This window comes from Salvia hispanica, chromosome 3 (genome assembly GCF_023119035.1).
Source record: "Salvia hispanica cultivar TCC Black 2014 chromosome 3, UniMelb_Shisp_WGS_1.0, whole genome shotgun sequence".
In the NCBI taxonomy this organism is placed as follows: Eukaryota; Viridiplantae; Streptophyta; class Magnoliopsida; order Lamiales; family Lamiaceae; genus Salvia; species Salvia hispanica.
This window is the reverse complement of record NC_062967.1, coordinates 38,093,996-38,121,685: the sequence shown is the minus strand read 5'-3', so window position 1 is coordinate 38,121,685 and position 27,690 is coordinate 38,093,996. Positions and strand designations below refer to the sequence as shown.

Sequence of the window (27,690 nt, the reverse complement as noted above, 5' to 3'; positions counted from 1 at the left end):
CTACTTTAAAAATCAATCCCATAAGCCATGAAATTTGAATAGTTCTCATATTTTCATGCCAAAAAATACTGCCACCCACGCTTAATAGATTGATGATGTTTTTTAATCGACAACCACATTTGATATAATTTCACCTATTTTTTTGTGTCAAAAAATATTTGAGAACAAATTAAAATTTCATAAATATTTTATTAATTTTTAAAATCGCAAAATAACTAAAATTTAATCAAATGTGATAGCTTCCTAGTTCCATACAATAAATAACCAAAAGTTACCATACTAAATGACTGATATAACCCGGATTATTCACTAACCGGCCGGGCCCAAATCCGGGTCGACCGACTGACCCACCACGAGAGGTGGTCTCGTGCCGCACATAACACTTCCCTCCACGTGTTTCCATTTCTTACGTCACATCAACAAAACAATTTGTTTTTTTTTTCTTACAATTTGGATTGCTGTTTTTGGATTAGCAAACTAATTTTGCCATCCTAATTTACAGATGTACTAGGGAGTAGTATTTTTTTTCTTCCTGCTGCTATTAATTAAATCCTTTTTTATTATTATTTTGATTATAACTATTATTAAGAAATTAAAACTAACAATTCAAATTTTATTATTATATGGCAATAAATAGTTATATCTCAAATCTCAAGTACTGAAATATAGCAAACTGCTATTATTTCTTCTTACTAAACCTTTCCAAGAAATAAAATAGCATAGAACATTTAATACAAACACCTTGTATAAATTTTATGCAAACAATTATCCAAAAATTTAAAATACATTTTCATAAATTTAGGCAGTTGAATAGACTAGCACACTGTTACCAAAAAAATGCAAAAAAAGAAGAAAAAAAAAAACGAAAACGAAATACGTGGGCCCCAGAGGAGCAATGCAAACAGTAGGTGTTGTGTGTGATTGCTCTCTATAAATTCACCACCTCACTCCCTCGCCGAGGCTATATCCATCCAACTCATCACCAGCTCGCGGCGGCGTTTTTTCTACTGCGAGCATATCTCATCCAGCCCTAGCTACATATTCATTACACCTCCTCCTTTTTCACCAATCGCCTCCTCCCTTTCAGATTCGCCTTGATTGCTGCTTCGATTTTGTTTTTTCCCTTTAATTTCGGTTGAATTGACCTGCAATCTCACCAGATCTGATTCACGACGCTTGTAAATTTGTGTGATTAGAATCGATATTATTCAATTATACACTATTGTGAAATATAAATAGGTTTTTGGTGGAATCGGAACGATGTCGGCGGTGTCGGGATCCGGCGTTCACGTGAGAGGCGGCGGCGGCGGCTTGGTGAGGCCGGCGTGCGCGGCGGGGCACCAGCTGAATGCGGTGGCGGCTCTGTCGCGGAGGGGGAGGGCGCCGCGTGCATTTGCGTCGAAGCAGAGGACGGTGAGCCTGGAGAACAGGTTTGTGCACGGCACGAAGGTGCGGAGCGGTGCGGGGATGGAGAGGGTGCAGCTCTGGCAGACGGACGGGCCGGGGCGCGCGCCGAAGCTGCGGTTTGTTGTGAAGAATTCCATGTCGCAGGTGCCGGAGAAGCCGCTTGGGTTGTATGATCCGGCGTTTGACAAGGATTCGTGCGGAGTCGGGTTTGTGGCGGAGCTTTCGGGTGAAGGCAGCCGTAAAACGGTACTGTTTTGGTGGTTAAGTAATAATTTGTGTGTTTGTATTTGTTTGTAAATGATTGGGAGGTTTGGTTATGCAGGTGACGGATGCTATAGAGATGTTGGTGCGGATGACTCACAGAGGTGCGTGTGGCTGTGAGGCAAACACTGGAGATGGAGCTGGAATTCTTGTCGGCCTTCCTCATGAATTCTACAAAGAGGTTTCTGTTTTTCTTGGATTTAGCTACGCGTTAAGTATTATGAATTGAAAAGAGCCAATTTTCGTAGAAGGGGAATAATTATGTCGTGGACTCTTTTCTCGTTTGTTTGTTGCTATTTTTTTTATCTGAGAAGTTTAAGGCCCCTCCTCCCTCTTCGAAATCCTCTAATTGTTTAAAAATGGCCTCTTAATAAATGGTGAAACTGATTGATGAGATAAAATACTTGTACTGAGGAAGCTACTATATCTTTTTATAATTTCAGGCTGCTAAAGATGCTGGATTTGAGTTGCCCCCACCTGGGGAATATGCAGTCGGCATGTTTTTCTTGCCTATTTCTGACAGTCGGAGAGAACAAAGTAAAATTGTTTTCACAAAGGTAAAAACTGAAACTTTGGATAATGATCATTTTTTATACCGTGCTTCATTATTAACCTGAGTTTCTGACAAATCTTTAATTACAGGTGGCCGAATCGCTTGGGCACTCAGTTCTTGGATGGCGTCTAGTCCCCACAGACAACTCAGGATTGGGCAAGTCTGCTTTGCAGACAGAACCCGTCATCGAGCAAGTTTTTCTTACTGCCACTCCACGGTCAAAGGCTGATATTGAACAACAGGTGCCCAATACTAGTTCTGATAATAATATCTTCAACTCAATTAAATAATAGAATTGCAGATTTTGGTCTTTTTCATCTCTGTTTTCCTTAACACAATAATTGCGATTATACTATTGCAGTTGTACATATTAAGAAGGGTTTCTATGGTAGCAATCCGAGCTGCATTGAACCTTCAGCATGGTGGAGTTAAAGACTTCTACATATGTTCTCTGTCCTCCCGGTTAGTTTCACTAGGGGTGTGATTTTAAATTATATTTGTTGCTGAAGGATTATGTTTGACATTACTATGGTTTTTTAACAGGACTGTTGTGTACAAAGGCCAGCTGAAACCTGATCAGTTGAAGGATTATTACTATGCAGATCTTGGCAGTGAAAGGTTTACGAGCTACATGGCCCTGGTAAATATTTTATCCATTCTCTTTTTATTCTCTGCTGACTCCATACTTTAACAACGAACAGCATGGGATCAACCAATTAACTGAAGCAATGCAAGGTTGAGGAATGACTTCTGAGGCATTGACGTATGAATGATCTCTTAAGTTCTTCCACACCCTTGATCACTATTTGATTTTGGATGCTGGATTGGATACTTGGGGTGAGTTGGTAAGGAAACTCATTATGAAGTAAAATAATATTTGCAGAAACTTGGTGTTTTTCTGCTATGATCCACTTTTAAGATAAAACCTGTTGTATTGTGGAGATGAGATTATGTTCAGATGAGAATGACTAGGTCATTCTCTATGTTCACTTTAAGAGTGCTGATGACAAACTTCACTCCTGACAAAGTATGTAACTTCATCAATGTTGTCTTTAATATATTTTGACTCTGGATTTGCAGGTACATTCTAGATTCTCGACAAACACATTTCCTAGCTGGGATCGAGCTCAGCCGATGCGTGTCCTTGGTCACAATGGAGAGATCAATACACTTAGAGGCAATGTCAATTGGTAAGTTTTGTTTCTCTTTGAATGTGCTGCAATGTAATTTTGTGTGAACTACTGAAGCTTTCTTCAGATGGCGTTCTTTTAGTGCAGTTATAATGATGTTTTTCCCCACAAAATACCTTTATTCAATCAGACTCTACAGTAATCAGTTAACATTATCTATACGCAAATATTTCATGTAGTTAATCAAGATGTCTGATAAATGATATTACAATGGATCATACCATCAACTTCATTTAGTTTTTATCAAGATATTCAGTGAAACTATTGACTTGATGTCACCTACCTAATAGGATGAAGGCACGTGAGGGCCTTCTGAAATGCAAGGAGCTTGGTCTGTCAAAGACTGAGATGAAGAAGCTTCTGCCAATCGTGGATGCCAGCTCTTCTGACTCAGGTTCTTGATTGACTTAATTATTACTGCCCACGCATGCATGAATGGCCACAAACTTGGCGATGTGACTAGTGACTAGTGACATAAATTAATTATATTCAGTTTCAATGGTTTGATGCCCCTATCAGGTTCTGACAATCGATATTACTATGGTATTGTGTTTAGGTGCATTTGATGGTGTACTCGAGCTTTTGGTTAGAGCTGGTAGAAGTCTCCCTGAAGCTATGATGATGATGATCCCCGAAGCCTGGCAAAATGATAAAAATATGGATCCTGATCGAAGGGCTCTTTATGAATATTTCTCAGCTTTGATGGAACCATGGGATGGCCCTGCTCTTATATCATGTATGTTCATTTTGTTAATTACTATATTATTACGTTGGACTTTATATTTGCTTGGTTCTTACATAGAATGGTTTGCAGTTACTGATGGACACTATCTTGGAGCAACATTAGACAGAAATGGGTTACGTCCTGGTAGATTTTATGTTACACACAGTGGCAGAGTTATCATGGCTAGTGAAGTAGGTGTTGTTGACATCCCTGCAGAAGATGTTGCCAGAAAAGGAAGACTCAATCCTGGTATGATGCTTCTTGTTGATTTTGAGAAGCATGTTGTGGTTGATGATGAAGCCTTGAAGCAACAATACTCACTTGCACGACCTTATGGAGAGTGGCTAGAGAGGCAAAAGCTGCAATTGAAGGACATAGTTGAATCTGTGCCTGAATCAGACCGAATTCCTCCCACCATAGCTGGTGCTTTGCCGGTTAGAAATTTTTGTCACTCTTATAATTGATATTGTACTCATTTTCACAAGCTAACAGGTCACAACTTTTTAGGCATCTTCTGATGATGAAGATATGGAAAACATGGGAACGCATGGGATATTGTCACCATTGAAGGCGTTTGGGTATGTCATATATATAACATATATATTTATATTTGCGCTTGATATACAATTCACCTTCTGTTACTCATGAGAGAATGACTGTTGTCCCTGTGCAGTTACACAGTTGAATCTCTGGAAATGCTATTACTGCCAATGGCGAAAGATGGCACTGAGGCCCTTGGTTCAATGGGAAATGATGCTCCTTTGGCTGTGATGTCTAACAGGGAGAAACTTACATTCGAGTACTTCAAGCAGATGTTTGCTCAGGTGACTAATCCTCCAATTGATCCTATTCGGGAGAAGATTGTTACCTCTACAGAATGCATGATCGGTCCAGAAGGTGATCTTACAGAGATCACTGAACAACAATGCCATCGCCTGTCGCTTAAAGGACCTCTCCTAACCATTGAAGAAATGGAAGCAATGAAAAAAATGAACTACAGAGGTTGGAAAAGCAAAGTTCTTGACATTACGTACTCCAAGGATTGTGGTAGGAAGGGTTTGGAGGAGACCTTAGACAGGATATGTGATGAAGCACATGATGCAATCAAGGAGGGATATACAACACTGGTGCTTTCTGATCGAGGTAGTGAACCTTGAAACCTTGAAGATTTGATTACACCCGTGTCTTATTTTGTAGTTTCAACTATCATAATCCTTTTAGTTATTAGTTTCATCTATTGTTTGTACAATGCAGCTTTCTCACCAAAGCGTGTAGCGGTCAGCTCCCTCTTGGCTGTCGGTGCCGTACATCATCACTTGGTGAAGAAGCTTGAACGGACTCGTGTTGCATTAATTATTGAATCTGCAGAGCCCCGTGAAGTGCATCATTTTTGTACACTTGTGGGATTTGGTGCTGATGCAATCTGTCCTTACTTGGCTGTAGAAGCCATTTGGAGATTGCAAGTTGATGGAAAAATTCCACCCAAATCAACTGGTGAATTCCACTCGAAGGATGAGCTTGTCAAGAAATATTTTAAGGCAAGCAACTATGGCATGATGAAGGTCTTAGCCAAGATGGGTATTTCAACTCTGGCATCATACAAGGGTGCTCAGATATTTGAGGCTGTTGGCCTGTCATCAGAGGTCATGGAACGTTGTTTTATAGGAACTCCAAGCAGAGTGGAGGGTGCAACGTTTGAAGCACTCGCACTTGATGCACTTCAGTTGCATGAGCTGGCTTTCCCAACACGTGCCTTACCACTTGGTAGTGCTGAGGCTGTAGCACTGCCTAATCCAGGTGATTATCACTGGAGAAAAGGTGGTGAGATCCACTTAAATGATCCCCTTGCCATTGCAAAGTTACAAGAGGCTACTAGGTCCAACAGTGTAGCTGCCTATAAAGAGTACTCTAAACGCGTTCAAGAATTGAATAAGTCATGTAATTTGAGAGGGCTTCTGAAATTTAAGGAAGCTGAGGTAAAGGTTCCTCTTGAAGAAGTAGAACCAGCTAGCGAGATTGTAAAACGTTTTTGTACCGGGGCAATGAGCTATGGTTCTATCTCGCTGGAGGCTCACACAACACTTGCTGAAGCAATGAACCAGATTGGGGGAAAGTCGAACACTGGTAAGCTATGGTTGTTTTATGCGTCTATTACTTGTTCATTGTCGTATTGCAATGCATAAAATTTCATCTAAGATATTTTTTACCTTTTGCAAACAGGTGAGGGAGGTGAAGAACCATCTCGTATGGAACCTCTTGCTGATGGCTCAAGGAATCCAAAGAGAAGTGCCATAAAGCAGGTTGCAAGTGGAAGATTTGGAGTTTCCAGCTATTATCTTACAAATGCTGATGAGTTACAGATAAAAATGGCACAGGTATGCTGTCATATGTTATACTTTTCATCTAAGGGGTGGTTTTCCATGGTCTGTGCTGTTTTCTTGTCATGCCTATCTTTTATATCCTGTGCTTGGGTAGGAACATGGTTTCTTTTGTTTATGAATTTGCGTTCATGGACAGATGACGCCGTGTCAGCAAAGCACCTTGTGGTGTCTTTGCATCATTTAGTGATACCTGCATTTGGCATTTGGTGAGAATGTTCATTTCACATGTTTCATATGCAAATGATTAGTAGTTTTTAACATTTGAGATTTCATGATGCAGGGAGCAAAGCCTGGTGAAGGAGGTGAACTTCCAGGGCATAAGGTAATTGGTGACATTGCTATAACTAGGAATTCTACAGCTGGTGTGGGACTTATCAGTCCTCCTCCCCATCATGACATTTACTCCATTGAAGATCTAGCACAATTGATTCATGACCTCAAGGTATATTTCCATGCCCAACCAGTTTTACAACCTGATTTAATAATTTTGTTGATTGGCTATGATTGGCTATTGGGTTATCCACTTATTCGTTGGTTTTATCTGATTCTCATAAATTTACTGTTATATTTATTGTAGAACGCAAATCCTGATGCCCGCATAAGTGTCAAGTTGGTTTCTGAAGCTGGCGTTGGAGTGATTGCCAGTGGGGTTGTTAAGGGTCATGCTGATCATGTCTTAATCTCCGGTCACGATGGAGGTACAGGGGCTTCAAGATGGACGGGCATCAAAAGTGCTGGTGTTCCTTGGGAACTTGGTCTAGCAGAGACACACCAAACCTTAGTGGCTAATGATCTTCGTGGTCGAACTGTTCTTCAGACTGATGGCCAACTGAAGACTGGACGAGATGTGGCTGTTGCTGCACTTCTTGGTGCGGAGGAGTTTGGTTTCAGCACCGCTCCCCTCATCACACTGGGTTGCATCATGATGCGGAAATGCCACAAAAACACATGCCCTGTTGGTATCGCAACTCAAGATCCAGTTCTTAGGGAAAAGTTTGCTGGTGAACCCGAACATGTCATCAACTTCTTCTTCATGCTGGCAGAGGAATTAAGGGAGATTATGTCTCAGCTTGGTTTTCGAACACTGAATGAAATGGTTGGACGTGCAGACATGCTTGAACTGGATAGAGATGTGGCAAATAACAATGAGAAGCTTAAGAACATTGATCTTTCCCTTCTACTTCGCCCGGCTGCTGACATCAGACCAGATGCTGCACAGCATTGTGTGCAGAAACAGGACCATGGGTTGGACATGGCTTTAGATAACAAACTAATTGCTCTAGCAAAACCTGCCTTGGATAAAAGTGTTTCCGTATACATTGAATCTCCTATATGCAATGTAAACCGTGCAGTTGGAACCATGCTAAGCCATGAAGTGACAAAACGCTACAAAATGGCAGGACTTCCTTCAGATACAATTCATATCAAACTGAATGGAAGTGCAGGCCAGAGTCTTGGAGCTTTTCTATGTCCTGGCATCACACTGGAGCTTGAAGGAGATAGCAATGATTATGTTGGGAAGGGACTGTCAGGAGGGAGAATTGTAGTATATCCCCCTAAAGGTAGCAACTTTGATCCGAAGGAAAATATTGTCATTGGCAACGTAGCGCTTTATGGGGGCACAAATGGGGAGGCTTATTTTAACGGAATGGCAGCAGAAAGATTTGCTGTTCGTAATTCTGGTGTCAAAGCTGTAGTTGAAGGTGTAGGTGATCATGGATGTGAGTACATGACTGGGGGCACTGTTGTAGTGCTAGGAAAGACCGGTAGAAATTTTGCTGCTGGCATGAGTGGGGGCATTGCCTATGTTCTTGATGTTGATTCAACTTTTAGATCTCGGTGCAATCAAGAGTTGGTAGATCTTGACCCTGTGGAAGATGAGGATGATATTTTGATGCTTAGGATGATGATACAACAGCATCAGCGTCACACAAGCAGCCAGTTAGCTAGGGATGTCCTTGCAGATTTTGACTCCCTTCTCCCGAAGTTCATCAAGGTCTTCCCTCGTGACTACAAACGCATCCTAGCAAATAAGAAAGTAGATGAAATTTCAGAGAACACAGCTGAAGTTGCAGCCAAAGAGGCTGAGGTGGATGAAGAGGTGGAGTTGAAGGAGAAAGATGCTTTTGAAGAGCTTAAGAAGATGGCAGCTGCATCTATCCATGAAACTCCCCAGGTATATTTTGTGACATGTAACATCCTCATCATGCCCTACATTCTACGCACCCAAATGACCCCATAGTTGTAGAGAAAACGTTTGATAGTTCGACCTATGCCATTTTACTAGTACAATCATCAACTGCAATGACTTAGTCTGACAACCTATGTGCTTTAGACTTGGTACCAACCATGAAGATCCATATTTAGTTACTGCTCATTGATTATTGTTTAGGATAATCTTCATCTTCTGCTGTTGGTTATGGAATGTTTGAATCAATTTCTTGATCCAATTTTCTCATTGGATAGGTTGAGGAAGATGAACCAGAAAAGAGGCCGACTAGGGTTCCTGATGCTGTCAAACATCGGGGTTTTGTTGCTTATGAGAGGGAGGGTGTTTCGTACAGGGATCCGACTGTCAGGATGAATGACTGGAATGAAGTTATGGAAGAATCAAAACCAGGACCATTGTTGAAAACACAGTCAGCTCGCTGTATGGATTGTGGTACTCCTTTTTGTCATCAGGTAACAAAAGTTCAGTAGTACTTTAAAGAAGAATCATCTTGAGGACTAAAGACTAACTACTATAAATTGGATCGTGTCTCGCAGGAGCACTCTGGATGCCCTCTTGGAAACAAGATACCAGAATTCAATGAATTGGTTTACCAGAACAGATGGCGAGAAGCATTGGATAGGCTTTTGGAAACTAACAACTTCCCGGAGTTCACAGGTCGTGTATGCCCTGCTCCATGTGAAGGATCTTGTGTACTTGGTATCATAGAAAATCCCGTGTCTATCAAATCAATTGAGTGCTCTATCATAGATAAAGCTTTCGAGGAGGGGTGGATGGTTCCCCGGCCTCCTCAGACGAGAACAGGGTACCATCTTTTACTTGAATACTGCACAAAATATATTAAAGTTCATTGATGAAGATAATTTTATCCTTAATTGTGGAATTTAACGCTGATTTCTTCTTCACCAAATGCAGAAAAAGAGTTGCGATTGTTGGAAGTGGGCCTGCTGGTTTGGCTGCTGCTGACCAGTTAAATAAAAAGGGACACTCCGTGACAGTTTTTGAGCGTGCTGACAGAATAGGTGGTTTAATGATGTATGGCGTGCCGAACATGAAGACTGACAAAATAGATGTAGTTCAGAGACGGGTTAATCTCATGGAAAAGGAAGGAGTGAAGTTTGTAGTTAATGCTAATGTAGGAAAAGACCCATTATACTCGATAGATCAGCTTCGTGAAGAGCATGATGCAATTGTATTGGCTGTGGGAGCCACAAAACCAAGGTGTGTAATTATGATTTCTGCAATTAATTGAATACTATCTCAGTAATATAAAGAGCTTGAGTACATATTTTTATGAATGAGTTAACCTATTGGATAATTTTTCAGGGATCTTCCTGTTCCTGGGAGAGACCTTTCCGGAGTCCATTTTGCAATGGAATTTCTTCATGCAAATACAAAAAGCCTGCTTGATAGCCAACTTCAGGATGGAAATTACATCTCTGCCAAGGGAAAGAAAGTAGTGGTTATTGGTGGAGGCGACACTGGCACGGACTGTATTGGGACATCAATCAGACACGGTTGCACCAACATTGTAAATCTTGAGCTTCTCCCTAAACCACCAGCTACCAGAGCTCCAGGCAACCCTTGGCCTCAGGTTCGGACCTTTTTCTTCTTTCGCTTTTGCACAAGAGTTCTATCGTCCAATTACACACAGTTGCACTGGCATTTGTTCTGGCTTGAGTTCCATCTTCATCTATGCTTTTCCCCCTTTCTTCATTTGTTCTGGACAACAAAATTAAAGTTTCGTCTCTTTAAAATTGGCAGTGGCCACGGGTATTCCGTGTGGATTATGGGCATCAGGAAGCTGCTACCAAGTTTGGTAAGGACCCAAGGTCTTATGAAGTGCTGACAAAACGTTTTATTGGAGACGAGAACGGAACACTGAAAGGACTTGAGGTTGTGCGCGTCAGTTGGGAGAAGGATGCCAGTGGGAGGTTCCAATTCAAGGAAGTCGAAGGTTCGGAAGAAATTATTGAAGCTGATCTAGTCCTGCTAGCAATGGGATTCCTTGGTCCTGAAGAGGTTAGCATTATCCCTTTTCTCTTGGAGATAGTTTGACACCTCGGTAATGCTAATAATTCTGTTCTAACAACGTTTCTCGTTCTTTCTCAGACGGTCGCGGACAAGCTTGGAGTGGATAAGGATAACCGATCAAACTTCAAAGCTGATTACGGCCATTTCTCAACCAATGTTGAAGGTGTGTTTGCTGCTGGGGATTGCCGGCGTGGACAATCACTGGTGGTCTGGGCAATCAACGAAGGCAGGCAAGCAGCTGCACGAGTTGACCAATATCTTCTTAAAGACGAGAATGACGGCACTGATGAAAACGGACTCGCAAAGCAGCAGCAGGACAACTGGAGGCAAACTGTGAGGACATAGACATTAAGAAAGCTGTTAGTTTGGAGTGGTCGCCGATGATCTGAACCGACCAGAACAGATGCCGTGGAACGACGGATAGAGGTTTTGGAGGGAAGGAGGTGGGATTTTTAGAGGTCTAGTGTTTTATGAGTTTGAAAAGTATTATTGTTGGTGTTTTAAGTGCTGGCAAATTATGCCAAGCTTTTATGAAATAAACGATAATGTACAGGTTGTCTGTTCTGTGGTTATCAGTAATCAATCATCAGTGTCGTAGGAATTTCTTCATTACTTTGACTATCGTTTTGTTTTTGAGAAGAAATTATGTAGATGATCAGACATTGAAGCTTATTGCTCTTAGACTTCAAAGTCATTACCATAATTTACATCTCTATATTTGTCTAATTTACTATTTGCACTCTGACGCGTTTTGACATTTTCCAGATGTTACGAGTGTCATTCTCAGTGAACTGCAAATTAAGTGTCGGGTGAATGTAAGATGTTTATCTATAAATTTTGTGTCTATATATGTATATTTGTGGTAATTTGGGAAAATAAAAGTTTTACTAATTTATTTAAGATGCTTTTTCATTTTTTAAAGATTATTTTTTTCATCTTGAATATTAATTCTATAATAAAAAATGAAAAATGACTATTAATGAGAACGAAAATGACAAAAGTGAAATTGAAGGAGGGAGGGAGGGGATATAAAATTTGATTGAAGGTGGCGTGAGTGTCGCCTTCGCCACGCCACACCGGCTAGACGACACGGTGTGCTCGCTCGGGGTGTGAATGCACGTTTCCTGTTTCTATCTCTTTTTTCTCCCTTTTTTTTTTGTTTCCTACCATGACCACTTTAAAACTATATTATTACTATTATTTTTTACCAAACATGACCACTTTTCCGAACTATTTTATTGCATTCAACCCAAAAAGTAAAAAAAATTTAAAAATCAATCAACACATGTCAAGTCTTTTAAACTTGAATTCTTAATTTATACACGTTCCGCGTGCATTATTTAATAATCTACCGCAATTAAAAAGTCAGGATTGATTGAATCCAGCAAAAAACTTCTCGAAAGTCGAACACCATTGGGCAGAATTTAATTCGATAATCCGATAATTTTAAAGTTTAATCAAATTTGCATCGACTTTAACCATGTGTACACCGATCATACTTCATTTCTTTAGCTTTTATAGTATTAATATATTTTGGACCTAATCTATTTTCAATTATCTTGTTCTTATATTTTTCATTTCGTTTTATTTTTCCAGTTCTTTCCTTAATTGTGTTTCTTGCTATTTTATTCTTCAATTTTCTATTTTTAATTTTATTATTCATTACATGTGTCATTTGCACAAACATATATTTAGAATAACATGCATGACATATATTTTTAATTTTCCATTCCATATCAAGATTTGATATATGGTCTTAAGTTCACACACAGGAAGGTAGCTGCTCATATTTGAATAAGAGTGGAGATAAAAATGTTGAAAAAGTAATAGTATTACATTTGATTAACACGAGCATAACCAGCCTACCATTCTTATTTCATCATCATCATTGAAGCATGATCACAACTCAGAAGCTCATCATCATCCTCACCACTTTGATTCTCTCACACCATTTCTTCCATTCTGCTGATGCAAGGGAATGCAGGCCTTCTGCCTGCGGCGCTATTCGCAATATCAGCTTCCCTTTCCGCCTCAAGAGCAACTCCAGCCACTGCGGCCATCCCAAATTCGAACTCACATGCGAAAACAACATCACCTTCATCCATCTCAACTCTGTCAAATACCATGTCAAAGCAATCAACTATGACTCCTCCACCATTACTGGTTGATGCTTCCATGAAAACCGATGGCATCTGCTCTTTCCCCACCCATTCCTCATATCCCCTTACCTTCACCGCTCCTTCTTCTTCTCCATACTATTATCCTCTTCCCGATCGACACTCGTTAGTCAACTTGATCAGCTGCCCCAATCCGTTAAACAATTCATCCCTCTTTACAGACATTACTCAACATTGTGACTCTAATTCATCACGCTCCATCTTTAGATATGTAAAGGTTGGGCGCATCAGGGCCTCAGAGCTACCACATATGTGCACATTAAATTTAATAGTCATGACATCGCAGGATTTGAAGAATGTTTCACTTTCAAAAATCCACCAATCTCTCTTGTATGGCTTTGATCTCATCTTCTGCTATAGCTGCACCCAAAAATCCACAATATGGGGTAAGAAGGCTAACCTTGTTTAGAGTGTTAATTAAGTATTTCATCACTCACAACAATTTTGATTCTTGAAAATGCAGACCATTTCTTGTATCGCGTTACAGGGCAAACTTGTAAGTATTCACACCTCTATTTCTAACAACATACACTGTAGATACTATAATTGTGATACAAATTTCAACTATATCCGCAGACGCAGAGTATCTCCTAATTCCTCTGGCCATTCTAGGTGCCCACTTAGCATTTTGTCATTCTTCTTCATCAATTTTATCCAAGAGATCTAATTTTGTGGAACAAATTTCAGTTTTCGTAATTGCAGGGGTAAGCCTTCCTGTGACGATCATCATCGGAGTTACTGGGCTATTACTACTCTCATTTACTTCCCTAGGGGATGAGATGCCGGGCTGTAAGAATCTTCAATTTCATTTCTCTTTTGAGTCTCTCTTAATTTTCTCAAATGCTCCTTTTTGATTCACGGATTACTACTTGTACAAATTGGGAGCACCTTTTCCCATTACATCAACTGGTACGCTCTTTTTAATTCCGCTATCAGGCTCTTTAAATTCATTTCTCTTTTAGTAGGACTAATTACATCTATTATCGCTCTTTAATTTTACATTTTTTCTTTTTCATGTGATGGTGCAATCAAGTTTTCTTACTCATGTCACCTGGTACGTTCAGTTACAAGTTTTCCTTTCATTTCTACTTCATGCAATTTACCATGTAACTTATACTATAGCACAAGTTTTTTGGATATTACTAAATGTATTTGTTTTATTTTTCCATGTTATCTATCAGATGTAACATGAAGTAAATTGCCACATTATTAATTAGTTATTTATTTTCATGGTCTTATGAATTATATTGAAGAATTCTTTATTCATCCCATATATAACTAGGTGACTACCAAGTAAGTCACATGGTGAGAATTCTTTTGAAAGGTTCTCTAATGGATTTGGAATCGGATCTAATTCTTAATCATTGGTAATTAAGCCCTAAATATATGTTTTTTGAGTATTTATGGTGGCGTTACTATTTCAAATTGTGATTTTAATCTGGATTGGCCCAGCCTGGTTGGCGGTATGAGTTAGTGGGCTGACCCCATTTCCTTATTTTTCAGTTTAATGTTTGAGGCCCATATCATAAATCTTACACCAGTAAAAGAAATAATATTTGGCCCAAATTTCAAGTTTCGAGCCCAAAAATTAAAAATTACTCACTTAACAGTATTCGAATTATTGTATTAGTACATCTTTATATTTGACCTTTTCCAGTAGCTAAATCTTGTGCCGGCCTGCATGATTCAAATTATTATTATTTGTTGACTCGAACTTCCGACATATGATATTTCGAGCTTACGATTCTTGTTTGGAGCGTTTGTTCTTATTGCTGAATACAAGCCTGCTACTACCCTTCATATTCATATTGATTTTAATCAAATGTACAATCTTCACATCTATCCAGCCATGATCACAACTCACAACTTCATCTTCATCTTGATTCTATCATTCATTCATTTTGCTGATGCAAAGGATTGCATTCCTTCCGCCTGCGGTGCTATTCGCAATATCAGCTTCCCTTTCCGCCTCAACACCGATCCCAGCCACTGCGGTGATCCCAAATTCGTACTCACCTGTGAAAACAATGCCACATTCCTCTATCTAAAAAATTCCGAAAAATACTATGTCAAAGCAATCAACTACCAAAAATCCACCATCCGGTTCGTTGATGCTTCCATAGACAGCGATGACATCTGCTCTTTCCCCACCCTTTCTGTACATGCCCCCGACTTCATCGCTCCTCCTCGCTCCATATATCCATACTTTTATCACGTGCCTCTTCTAGCGCGGTTCGTTAACTTGATCATCTGCCCCAATCCATTGAACAATAATACTTCCCTCTTTATAGATGTGACTCAACATTGTGCCTCTAATTTATCGCATCCCGGATTTAGTTATGTGAAGCTCGGGCGCATCATGGCCTCAGAGGTACCGCGTACCTGTGGACTAGATCTAGTCGTCTTGACATCATGGCCGGGATTGATGGATTCGAACAATGTGTCGACACTTGATGAAATCCACCAGTCTCTCTTGTATGGATTCGAACTCTTCTTCTGTTCTTGGTGCGGTGATGTATCCACAACGTGGGGTAAGAGTAAGAGAGACTCGTATTCATGCTGATTTCATCCATCGACCTTTGCTAACGCTTCTGATCATTCTTGAAAATGCAGAGAAACTCTGGAAACTCTTTTTAGGACATATTTGTAAGGATTCACAATTTGATATCTAACTGTCTTCATAACTACTAGTAGTAGCTAACTGATGATTTATATGCAGTGTATATCCCTGTTCCTATGGCCATTCTAGGTGCATACTTTATAATTATTTCTCATTTATCAATTTTCTATAATATTACAAGAGATCTAATTTTGTGAAAGAAATTTCAGTTTTCATACTTGCAGGGGTAAGCCTTCCTGTGATGATCATCATTGGGATTACTACTCTATTACTACTCTCATTTACTTCCTTTTGGGATAAGCTACAATACTGTAAGAATCTTTAATTTCGTTTCTCTTTTTGTGTCTTTCTACTCTTAATTTCTCTAATGTTCTGTTTTTAATTCGCAGACTTCTTAGTGAGTTTGGGATTTAATGACATCTTCTCTGTTATTGGTACTAATATTTCCTTACACTTCTCTATATGTGAAGGAATTTGTTTCAAACTTTGTCCTGTTTTAGCACAAATTTGTTGGGCTTTTAATACTAAATGTATTCTTCTTTCTTTTTCCAGCCATCATCACTGCCAATGTCATGGTGATCTGGGCACCAAAGATAATCATATGTCCTTTGGTAGTGTGGTTTTTGATATACAAATTTCGAAGAAGGCATTTGTCCGTATATGAGGGAGTAGAGTCGTTCCTGCAAAATAACAGCAAGCTCGCTCCAATCAGGTATTCCTATTCGGAGTTAAAGAAGATGACGAAGAATTTTGAAGATAAACTAGGACAAGGAGGCTACGGTTCTGTTTACAAAGGAAAGCTACGAAGTGGCCATTTTGTTGCAGTTAAATTGCTAGGAAAATCCGGAGCAGATGGGCAAGACTTCATTAATGAAATAGCAACTATTGGGAGGATCCATCATGTAAATATTGTCCACCTTGTTGGATATTGTGCTGAAAGATCCAAGCGTGCCCTCATTTTTGATTTCATGCCAAATGGTTCCCTTGACAAGTATGTCTTCCAACGAGAGAAGTACACTTCATGGGACTGGGACATGAAATTTAAGATTGCAGTTGGAGTGGCTCGAGGGATGGAATATTTACACCATGGTTGCGACATCCAAATCTTGCATTTTGACATTAAACCTCACAATATACTTCTCGATGATAAGTTTGTCCCAAAAATATCAGATTTTGGTCTGGCAAAATTATGTGCCGCAAAGAAAGAGGCCGTGACTTTGACAGCTGCTAGAGGTACTATAGGGTATGTTGCTCCTGAACTTATCAATCGAAGTATTGGTAGTGTGTCTTACAAGGCTGATGTGTATAGTTATGGGATGTTGTTGATGGAGATGGTGAGCTTGAACAAAAACTTGCCACAAAACAAGGATGGATCTAGTAAGTATTTTCCTAACTGGATATACGACTACTTGAACCAAAGTAGAGACATTGACATTGAAAATACTGATGAAAATGATGATAGAAAAATTGGCCGGAAGATGACCATTGTTGCTTTATGGTGCATACAAATGTGTCCAGACAGTCGCCCATCAATGAATAAGGTGTTGGATATGTTAGAAGGTGGTGTCGAACATTTGCAGATTCCTGATTATACAACGTATGTGGCAAGAAATGAGGAAGAAAGTTGGGGTACAGATTCAAATGATTCCATATCAGTGTTGCATGATGATAATGGTAGCAACATTATTGAAATTTTAAGTAACGCTTGAATTTGTGTTATCATCTATTTTCACTTGGAAACAACTTCCACTTTGTTGTGCATTGGTGATATATTCATAAGCTGATAATCAGATGAAACTTGAAGTAAATAACCATATTGCTGTAATAGTAAGTTATACTATATATTTCCATGGTCCTGTGAATAATACTCCCATACATAACTAGTTGCCTACCAAGTCGCAGCGATGAAGGTTAATAAAGTCATTTTAATTCGTTCACTAACTACAATTAATATTTTAATTTACAATTATATTCTTGGATAGCCATAATATGTTCATTTCTCACAGTCAACTATCACCGTTGACTCATTGACTTCAACTAAATTTTGTAAAAAAGAAAGACTATAATCGTTGACTTAGTGTGTCCAAAATGAATAATTACACCCATTAAAAAGGACAGCCACAATGGAAAATATTGTACCACAAATTTGGTAAAAGTAAATGGTTTGCTACATAACTAGATGTTGTGTAAGTGTGAGCTTACAAATATTGTTTTGAGTTATTGTTAGGTGAATCACATTACCCAGCCATGATCACAACTCAAAAACTCATAATATTCCTCACCATTTCATCCCTCTTGCTTCCCACACTCCTCTATTCAGCTGATGCAAATAAGTGCAGTCCTTCCGCATGCGGAGCTATTCTCAATAGCAGCTACCCTTTCGGCCTCAAGACCGACCCCAGCCACTGCGGCCATCCCAAATTCAAACTCACCTGCGAAAGCAATGTCACCTTCCTCTATCTTAAAAACTCTATCAAATACTATGTCAAAGCAATGACTACCAAAATTCCACCATCAGGCTGGTTGATGCTTCCATAAACAACGACGACATCTGCTCTTTCCCCATCCGCTCCTCATATCCCTATGAAATCTCCCGTCCTTATCTTTCCAATTCCGATTTTTTTTACTGTGGTGAAGTATGGTTTGTTAAATTGATTAGCTGCCCCAATCCAATCAACAATTCTCACCCCAATCCGATCAACAATTCTACCCTTTTCACAGACATTAATCCATATTGTGCCTCTAATTCATCACATTCTCGATTTAGTTATGTAAAGGTTCTGCTGAGGCCCTCAGAGTTACCACATATGTGTAAATTAGATCTAATAATCGTGACAACGTGGCCGGGATTCACGCATGTGAAGAATGTTTCACTCTCAGAAATCCACCAATCTCTCTTGTATGGACTTGATCTCAATTTCTGTTCTAGTTGCAGAATCACAACCACAGCATGGGGTAAGACGAACTTATTACTTCACTCATCTTCAACAAATCCTTTCTTTGTAGTACTATTCTAACGCTTTTGATTCTTAAAAATGCAGAGAAATTCATATATAACTTATTAGGACCTACTCGTAAGGATTCACACTTGGAATTCTAACTATACTAAGGAGTACATATTATAATTCTAGCTAATGAATGATTATTTATCATATATATATGCAGGGTATCTCCTAATTCCTCTGGCCATTCTAGGTACCCACTTATCTTCTTCGTCAATTTGTATCACATAAATCAAGAAGAGTTCTAATTTTGTGAAAGAAATTTCAGTGTTCATAATTGCAGGGGTAAGCCTTCCTGTGACAATCATCATCGGAATTGCAGGTGTATTAGTACTCTCATTTATTTCCTATTTTCAAGGGATACAAGACCGTAAGTATCTTTTATTTCATTTTTCTTTTTGTCAGGCCTTGAATCTGTTGTTTGTCTTTTTGGGTGTAGCCTGTCGTCTGTGTGCCTATTTATATAGAAGTAAGACACATAACTCTTGTAATCTGAAAACAATCTGTTCTCCTTTCCTGCCCGTGGATGTAGCCAATACAACGTTGGTGAACCACGTAAATCTGTATCTCTTTACGTTTCTGTTTGTCTCGATTATTCTCTATTCTGTCACAACACTTTTTAGTGTCTCTTAATTTCTCAAATGTTTTCTTCTTTCGCAGTGTTCTACTCTCAGGCTATGGGAGAAGATCATTACCATGAATTCAATGGTACGCTATCTAAATTTATGTTATACTCCCTACCTCTGTCATTAATTGACATCATTTGATTCGACACGAGTTTTAAGAAATGCAATTGTTAGTGAGTGAAATGTTGATCCTATTTTTATATATACTATTTATTTTATAATAAAATGTGAGTGAAATGAGTAAGTTGAATGTAATAACATTATCATAAGTAGAAAAATAAGAGCGTCAATTAATTGTGGACGAACGAAAAAAAAAATTGGTGCCAACTAATGTGGGATGGGCGGAATAGTAACTATTTTGATTTCATAATAAGTCCACCCAATGCAGCAAAGGAATTTTGGCATTTTCTCTCTACAATTAATATATTCAACCACTCTTTTCCTTACATATTAAACTCTTTTTCTATCTCCATTTAATACTTATACCCACTCTTTTTCTATTCAATTAACCACATTAACTAACAAGTCCTAAAATTCTGCGCCAACTAATAAATGTGTCATCTTAACCAGGACTTTGGGAGTTTTGGTTTAGCACAATTTTCCAGCTGACATTATTGTCATTGTCACCATAATCGGTGCACCAAGGATAATCATATGTTCTTTGATAGTCTGGTTTTTGATCTACAAATTCCGGAGAAGGCACTTATCCTCTTTCAAGGGAGTAGAATCATTCCTACAAAGTGACAATAAACTCGCTCCAATTGATATTCCTACTCAGACTTAAAGAAGATGACTAAGAATTTTGAAGATAAACTTGGCCAAGGAGGCTTTGGTTCTGTTTACAAAGGAAAGCTTCGAAGTGGCTATCTTGTAGTAGTCAAATTGCTTGGAAAATCTGCAGCAAATGGGAAAGATTTCATGAATGAAATAGGAACTATTGGGAGGATCCATCATGTATGTTGTCCAACTCGTTGGCTATTATGCTGCAAAATTAAAGCGTGCCTTAATTTTTGATTTCATGCCAAACGGTTCGCTTGACAAGTACGTCTTCAATAGAGAAAAAAGCTATTCATTGGATTGGGCTATGAAATTTAAGATTGCAGTTGAAGTGGCCCGAGGGATCAAATATTTGCCCCATGGTTGTGACATTCAGATTTTGCATTTTGACATCAAACCTCACAATATACTTTTTGATGATAAGTTCGTCCCAAAAATATTGGATTTTAGATTGGCGAAATTATGCTCCACAAACAAGGAGATAGTTATAGTGACGGCTGCAAGAGGAACCATAGGGTATGTTGCTCCAGAACTGATCAATAGAAGTATTGGCGCAGTGTCTTACAAGGCTGATGTGTATAGTTTTGGGATGTTGATTGAAATGGTGGGATTAAACAAAGACTTGCCATGAAACAATGATGAATCTAGTAACTATTTCCCAAACTGGATATACGACCACTTGAACCTAGGTAGGGACATTGACATTGGAAATGTTGTTGAAAATGATGATAGAAACATTAGTCGGAAGATGACTATTGTTGCGTTATGGTGCATACAAATGAGTCCAAACAATCGTCCATCTATGAATAAGGTGTTGGCTAGATGTTAGAAGATGATGTCGAACATCTGCAAATTCCCGATTATCCAGCGCATGTGGCAGGGAATCAGGAAGAAAACTGGGCTACAGATTCAAAAGCTTCCATATCATTGTTGTATGATAACATTGATAGGAGCATTATTGAGATCATTAGCAATACTTAAATCTGTTGTCTAATTTTGTTGAAACAAGATACTCTTTTATATTCCTTCATCGATCTCTCTAGCTTGTATAATGAAGAATAATATAGTGATCTCATAGTCGAGCGGTGGGGTCGGCCGACCCCACCTCCGTCCGTCATTGCGCATGGGAAAGGGAGAGAGAACGAAGGAAAGGAGAGTGAGTGATTTAGGAAGAGAACATTCGTGGAAAACGGGTGACCACTATAAATGCAATATCTGAATCGTGCACACTTGTGTACATGGATATTTCCGTTTTTTTGCTCTCTCATTTTTGATGCAATGATTTGCTTACACTGAATTTATCATCTTTAACCACATGGTTAATTCATGGTCTAGAAAATTATTTTATGACACTTATTACTAGGAATATGTTTTTGTGACACTTTTAGCTATAAGTAGATGTAACAATATCCGAAGTGTCAGGAAAAAGTCCAATTACGCTCAAATGTGTCTTGTGAAATACCGTCATCGCATTTCCAAGTATCTCACAATAATACTCTCTTTGTCTCAAAAGAATATTCACTTTGAGTTTGGCACAAGTTTTAATACAAAATCAGTAAAATAAAAGAGACACAGAAAAAGTTTATAGAGAATTGGTCCCACCGCATTAGAGAGAAAAGAGTTTCCAAAATTTGAAAGTGTATATTTTTGTAGGAGGGACTAAAAAGGAAAGAGTATATATTCTTGTGGGACGTGGGATTAACTAGTGTAATTTTTAGAAAATGACCCTCATAAATATTTATAAATAAATTTTCCTCATATATGCAATTTATATTAATATCACGGTATATAATTTTATTTGTTCATCCTTCAAATATTTGAAATTTACATTTTCTTCCTTCAAAATTTATACAACTCCATAATTTTAAAAACTAAGATATTGAACAAACATGTAATGAACCGCAAAAAAGGGCAAAAAATCAACTCTCATAATGAGTACAAGTGTATGCATATCCAACATTATCTTACTCTCCCATAAAGAATCCAACATTATCATATCATTCACACACAAATAAATACCATTTCCTCCGTTTTATTTAAAATGACTATTTTTCTTTTTAGTTTGTTCCACTCAAGATGTCCACTTTTTATGTTTGAGAATAAATCTCTCTCTCTCTCTTTCTCCTTTCTTTCATATTAAAATATTCAACTACCTTTTTCTCTACTTATTCCACTTAACAATTCCTCTTAAAATCCCGTGTCATTCATATTTAAATATTCAACTACCTTTTTCTGTCTACTTATTCCACCTAACAATTCCTCTTAAAATCCAGTGTCACTCAAGAATATAGACATCTTGACATTCTTGAGTGAGACAGAGATAGTAAACCATGATTGACCAGTTTCTCCTACACTGAATACACCTTCAACGAATTCTCGCTGAAATATCATAAAATGTACTAAGAAACTATAACATGCACTGAAAGCAATTAAACAAGAGAATAAATATACCTGCTTGTGAAAAAGATATTTTTGCGAGCAATTTATCTCTAAACACCTAACAAGCATCTTAAGCACAAGATAAAAGGCTAGTGGAATTTAGATAAGAAAGTAAATTCCATTTTATATACTCCATCTAAAAAACAAAACATTTATCATTCTGGGGGTTGTCCTGAGAAATGAAGCATGCACCATGTAATGCTACCAAGAAAGAGGGTAGGCATCTCAAATGAAGTGATGAGGTAGTGGGAGAGTGGTTGTAGCAGATGTGGGTGAAGTGGGGTGATGTGGAAGTTGGCATGCATGTGTAGTGGGTGACATATATTATCTATCTCAGCTTACAAATATTGTTTGGCCTTGTTGGTTGGTGAATCACATTATCCAGCCATGATCACAACACACAAGCTCATCATCTTCCTCACCACCTTGATGCTCTCACTCCATTTCTTCCTTTCTGCTGAGGCAAAGGAATGCAGTCCTTCTGCCTGCGGTGCTATTCGCGATATCAGCTCTCCTTTCCGCCTCAAGAGCGATCCCAGGCGCCACTGTGGCGATCCAACATACGAACTAACATGCGAAAACAATGTCACCTTCATTTATCTAAACTCTGTCAAATACCATGTCAAACATATCAACTACCAAAACGACACCATCAGGTTCGTTGATGCTTCCATAAACAACGACATCTGCTCTTTCCCTGTCACTTCCACATATGCCTATAACTTCACCGCTCCTTCTTTTTTGCCATACTATTCTCCTTCCGACTTTGAAGAATTGTCAGTTAACTTGATCAGCTGCCCGAATCCGTTGAAAAATCCTTTCCCCTTTATAGACATTACTCAATATTGTGACTCTAATTCATCATATCCCAGCTTTAGATATGTAAATGTTGGGCACATCATGGCCTCAGAGCTACCACATTTGTGTGAATTAGATCTAATGGAAAAGACATCATGGCCGGGATTCGAGGATTTGACGAATGTTTCACTTTCACAAATCCATCAATCTCTCTTGTATGGGTTTGAACTCTACTTCTGTAATAGATGCGATGAACCACCCACACTATGTGGTAAGAAAGCTAATTAATACCTGTGTTTATATAATTCCATCACTGATAATTAAACGCTTTTGATTCTTGAAAATGCAGAGCATCTCAGATATCGCTTATTAGTGGAACATACTCGTAAGGATACACACTTTGAATTTAAACGACATACTATAATTGTGTTTATAACTACCAAATTAATGATTATGTGCAGGCTATCTCCTAATTCCTATGGCCATTCTAGGTGCATATTTATTTCAATTTTATCACATTAATAAAGGCTATAAGATTACAAGAGATCTAATTTTGTGAAAGAAATTCCAGTTTTCATAATTGCGGGGGTAAGCCTTCCTGTGACGATCATCATCGGAATCGTTGTAGTATTAGTACTATCATTTACTCATACTTCTTTTTGGGAAAATATACGGCAATACAGTAAGAATCTTCAATTTTTTTATTTTTTTATTATTATTTTTTTTTTGTCTCTGTTAATTTCTCAAATGTTCCCCTATTTTTTTTTATTTCGCAGGCTACTACTATCAGAGTCTGATGGGAGCATCTAATCACTTTGCATTCATTGGTATGCTCTTTAAATTTATGTTGTACTAGTAACTATTTTAAATTCTAATTTGCATTATGTCCCTCTCCAGTTTAGTGGGATGAATTTGAATTTCAATATTTTAATTCATGCCTCCTTATCTGCAGTATTTGTCATGAGTTGTGTGGCAATTATAGGTGCGCACTTTATTTATTTCTCACTACATTAACAGTGGAGATTGGAGAATATTGATTGGTACCAACTATTACTAATTTTGTCTCCCAAAAAATATCAGTTTATTTAACCGCAGCATTAAACCCCCTTCTAATAATAATCATCGGAGCTGGGATTGGAATACTAATCTTCCTTATTTACTGTAAGAATCTTTACATACATTTCTCTTTCTAAGATCAGTAATTTGATCATCGCTTCGTGAAATTAACTTTTATTTTTTTAATAAATTATTTATCTATCTAGCTAGCGTACGTGTACGGCAAAATTATCTCGACCTCCCACCTGATGTTTATGACCTCGTGTTCCCTGGTGCGTTCTAGATTTATTTATGTTGAATTACCATTTTAATATTATAAGTTGCTCCCTCCGTCCCATAAAGATCGTCTCATTTAGACCGGGCACGAGTTTTAAGAAGAGTGAGTTGAAAAAGTTAGTGGAATGTGAGTTCTACTTTTACATACTCCCTCTGTCCCAGAGAAATTGGCCATTTAGGGTTGACACGGGTTTTAATGCGTAATTTGGTAAAATAAGAGAGGAATAAAAGTAATTGAAATTGTGTAGTGGATGGTGGACCCATGAATGAAAAAGTAAAAAAGAAGGAGAAAATATCATAAATGGATATGCGACTATTTGTATTGGGACGGACGAAAAAGGAAATATTACCAATTTCTATGGGACGGAGGATGTATTAGTTTTGTAATAAAATTTGAACCGGAATGATTTAGTGGATTATCCATTGCCAAAAATGATAAAAAATAAATGGACAAATTTTGTGAGGCGGATGGAAATGAAAAAATGGGATAATCTTTGTGTGATGAAGGGATTACATCAGTTTTCCTTTCATTTCTACTTAAAGCAAGTTACTATAACACTTTTTGCCTTATTACAATCTTTATTTTGTCTTGTTTTTCCATGTTATCTCAGCCCTCTTAACTGAAATCATCGTTTGGGCACCAAGAATAATCATTTGTCCTTTGATTTTCTGGTTTTTTATCTACAAATTCCGGAGAAGGCAATTGTCATTATTCGAGGGAGTAGAGTCATTCCTAAAAGGTGACAATAAACTCGTACCAATAAGGTATTCCTACTCGGACTTAAAGAAGATGACTAAGAATTTTGAAGGTAAACTAGGGCAAGGAGGTTTTGGTTCTGTTTACAAGGGAAAGCTTCGAAGTGGTCATCTTGTTGCAGTCAAATTGCTCGAAAAATCTGCCGCAAACGGGCAAGACTTCATCAATGAAATAGCAACTATTGGAAGGATCCATCATGTAAACATTGTACAACTTGTTGGATATTGTGCTGAAAGATCCAAGCGTGCCCTCATTTTTGATTTCATGCCAAATGGGTCGCTCGATAAGTACGTCTCGAATCGAGAAGAAGCCTCTTCATTGGATTGGGATATGAAATTTAAGATTGCAGTTGAAGTGGCTCGGGGGATTGAGTATCTGCATCATGGTTGTGACATCCAAATCTTGCATTTTGACATCAAACCTCACAATATACTTCTTGATGAGAAGTTCGTGCCAAAAATATCAGATTTTGGGCTGGCAAAATTATGCCCCTCAAACAAGGAGGCAGTGACATTGACGGCGGCTAGAGGAACCATAGGCTATGTTGCTCCTGAACTTATCAATAGAAGTTTTGGCACAGTGTCTTACAAGGCTGATGTGTATAGTTTCGGGATGTTGTTGATGGAAATGGTAAACTTAAACAAAGACTTGACATGGAATAATGATGAATCTAGTAAGTACTTTCCAAACTGGATTTACGACCACTTGAACCAAGGTAGTAACATTGACATTGGAAATGTTGATGAAAATGACGATAGAAACATTGGTCGGAAGATGACTATTATTGCATTATGGTGTATACAAATGAATCCGGACAACCGTCCATCAATGAATAAGGTATTGAAGATGTCAGAAGGTGATGTCGAACATATGCAAACTCCAAATTATCCAACATATACGGCAAGAAATGAGGAAGAAAGTTGGACAACAGATTCAAATGCTTCCTTATCATTGTTGCATGATGACAATAGTAGCAGCATTATTGAGATTATTAGTAATGCTTGATATATTTGTGTGTCTTCTATTTTTACTTGAAACAAGTTCCACTAGTTGTGTATTTGTGATATGTTCATAATAAGATGTAACATGAAGTGAATTACCATATTATTAGCTAGTTATTTACTTACATGGTCTTGTGAATTATATTTGAAGAGTTCTTTATTTATCCCATATATAACTAGTTGACTACAAGTCACAAGGTACGAATTGTTGTGAATGGTTTCCTAATAACAGAGTTGGAATATGATATGATTTCTTAATCAATGGTATATAAGCTCTGAATGTATGTTTTTTCGAGGGGACTATGTATTTATGCTGGAGTTACTATTTCAAATTATGATTTTCATCTGGATTGGCCCAGCCCATTTCATTATTTCTAATTTAGCGTTTCAGGCCCATATCATAAATCTTACACAGGAAAAGAAAAATAATATTAGGCCCAAATTATCTGCTAGTTTCGAACCCAAGCACACAACCCGAAACTAAAAACACGTAAAAACTTTAATCGAACAAATGTGATCAAGTTAAAGCGACTCACGTACCAGGAACCGTGGACATGAACTAGCTAGATATATTTTTTTTCTTACTTATCAATTTTCTACTACAAGAGATCTAATTTTGTGAAAGAAAATTCAGTTTTCATACTTGCAGGGGTAAGTCTTCCTGTGATGATCATCATTGGGATTACTAGTCTATTACTACGCTCATTTACTTCCTTTTGGGATGAGCTACAATACTGTAAGAATCTTTAATTTCGTTTCTCTTTTTATCTCTTTCTACTCTTAATTTCTCTTATGTTCCTTTTTTAATTCGCAGACTTCTTACAAAGTTTGGGATTTAATGACATCTTTAATTTACAATTATATCCTTGAACAGCCATAATATATGTACATTTCTCACAATCAACTATCACAATTCACTCATTGACTTCAACTTTTTATATAAAAAAGACTATAATCGTTGACTTAGTGTGACCATAACGAATAATCCCACCCATTAAAAAGGACAACCACAATGGAAAATAGTGTCCACAAATTTGGAAAAAGTAAATGGTTTGCTATAAAATTAGAGGCTGTATGAGTGTGAACTTACAAATATTGTTCGAGTATAATTATTGTTAGTGTTGAGAAAATCGGGCAAATTTTCTCTCAAATAGTGAAATGAACCGATTCAGTAATTTTAGAGTTAACCCAATGGAGTCTATCTCGATAAAATTACTTTCCCAAATAAATTCTCTGGAAAGACTGGCGGGGACACTGTCCTCTCTTAATTACCAGACTCCAAACATAATTTATCAGTCGGTGTACAAAACACTACTACAAAACCTGCAAATAATATTGAATACAATATCACAGCAGAAAAGCAAACCCAAAAATAAATGCG

General features: G+C 38.0%; 5 protein-coding genes across 7 annotated transcripts; all 5 read left to right on the top strand.

Moving 5' to 3' along the window:
• Positions 1-965: 965 nt before the first annotated feature.
• Positions 966-11,506, top strand: LOC125213241 (glutamate synthase 1 [NADH], chloroplastic-like). The gene is made up of 22 exons (XM_048113671.1): positions 966-1,653; positions 1,730-1,849; positions 2,112-2,225; positions 2,311-2,463; positions 2,583-2,683; positions 2,765-2,861; positions 3,302-3,411; positions 3,702-3,805; positions 3,968-4,147; positions 4,226-4,569; positions 4,643-4,713; positions 4,809-5,278; positions 5,390-6,259; positions 6,356-6,510; positions 6,797-6,958; positions 7,094-8,692; positions 8,983-9,198; positions 9,283-9,551; positions 9,662-9,967; positions 10,073-10,340; positions 10,511-10,768; positions 10,859-11,506. Exons 1-22 carry the CDS (start codon positions 1,261-1,263, stop codon positions 11,123-11,125), a joined length of 6,627 nt encoding a protein of 2,208 aa, XP_047969628.1. The 5' UTR covers positions 966-1,260; the 3' UTR covers positions 11,126-11,506.
• A 4,682-nt stretch (positions 11,507-16,188) lies between these two features.
• On the top strand, positions 16,189-17,286 carry LOC125210092 (rust resistance kinase Lr10-like). Its single transcript, XM_048109672.1, has one exon. It carries the CDS (start codon positions 16,315-16,317, stop codon positions 17,284-17,286), a length of 972 nt encoding a protein of 323 aa, XP_047965629.1. The 5' UTR covers positions 16,189-16,314.
• Positions 17,287-17,902: 616 nt separating this feature from the next.
• LOC125209454 lies at positions 17,903-20,890 on the top strand. 2 transcript variants are annotated; one of them, XM_048109052.1, is made up of 6 exons: positions 17,903-18,532; positions 18,619-18,651; positions 18,743-18,772; positions 18,848-18,949; positions 19,240-19,287; positions 19,776-20,890. In XM_048109052.1, the coding sequence occupies exons 1-6, from the start codon at positions 18,385-18,387 to the stop codon at positions 19,835-19,837; spliced, it is 423 nt and encodes a 140-aa protein (XP_047965009.1). In that variant the 5' UTR covers positions 17,903-18,384; the 3' UTR covers positions 19,838-20,890. The 2 variants fall into 2 exon arrangements, with proteins under 2 accessions (XP_047965009.1, XP_047965008.1); XM_048109051.1 differs by having other exon boundaries at positions 18,848-19,048.
• On the top strand, positions 19,995-20,613 carry LOC125210091 (rust resistance kinase Lr10-like). The gene is made up of 2 exons (XM_048109671.1): positions 19,995-20,159; positions 20,302-20,613. Exons 1-2 carry the CDS (start codon positions 19,995-19,997, stop codon positions 20,611-20,613), a joined length of 477 nt encoding a protein of 158 aa, XP_047965628.1.
• Positions 20,891-22,591: 1,701 nt separating the features above from the next.
• LOC125211068 (LEAF RUST 10 DISEASE-RESISTANCE LOCUS RECEPTOR-LIKE PROTEIN KINASE-like 2.1) lies at positions 22,592-26,479 on the top strand. 2 transcript variants are annotated; one of them, XM_048110752.1, is made up of 9 exons: positions 22,592-23,490; positions 23,569-23,604; positions 23,681-23,710; positions 23,791-23,901; positions 23,996-24,046; positions 24,172-24,201; positions 24,300-24,380; positions 24,482-24,547; positions 25,163-26,479. In XM_048110752.1, the coding sequence occupies exons 1-9, from the start codon at positions 22,809-22,811 to the stop codon at positions 26,311-26,313; spliced, it is 2,238 nt and encodes a 745-aa protein (XP_047966709.1). In that variant the 5' UTR covers positions 22,592-22,808; the 3' UTR covers positions 26,314-26,479. The 2 variants fall into 2 exon arrangements, with proteins under 2 accessions (XP_047966709.1, XP_047966710.1); XM_048110753.1 differs by lacking the exons at positions 24,172-24,201; positions 24,300-24,380; positions 24,482-24,547 and having other exon boundaries at positions 22,594-23,490.
• Positions 26,480-27,690: the final 1,211 nt, after the last annotated feature.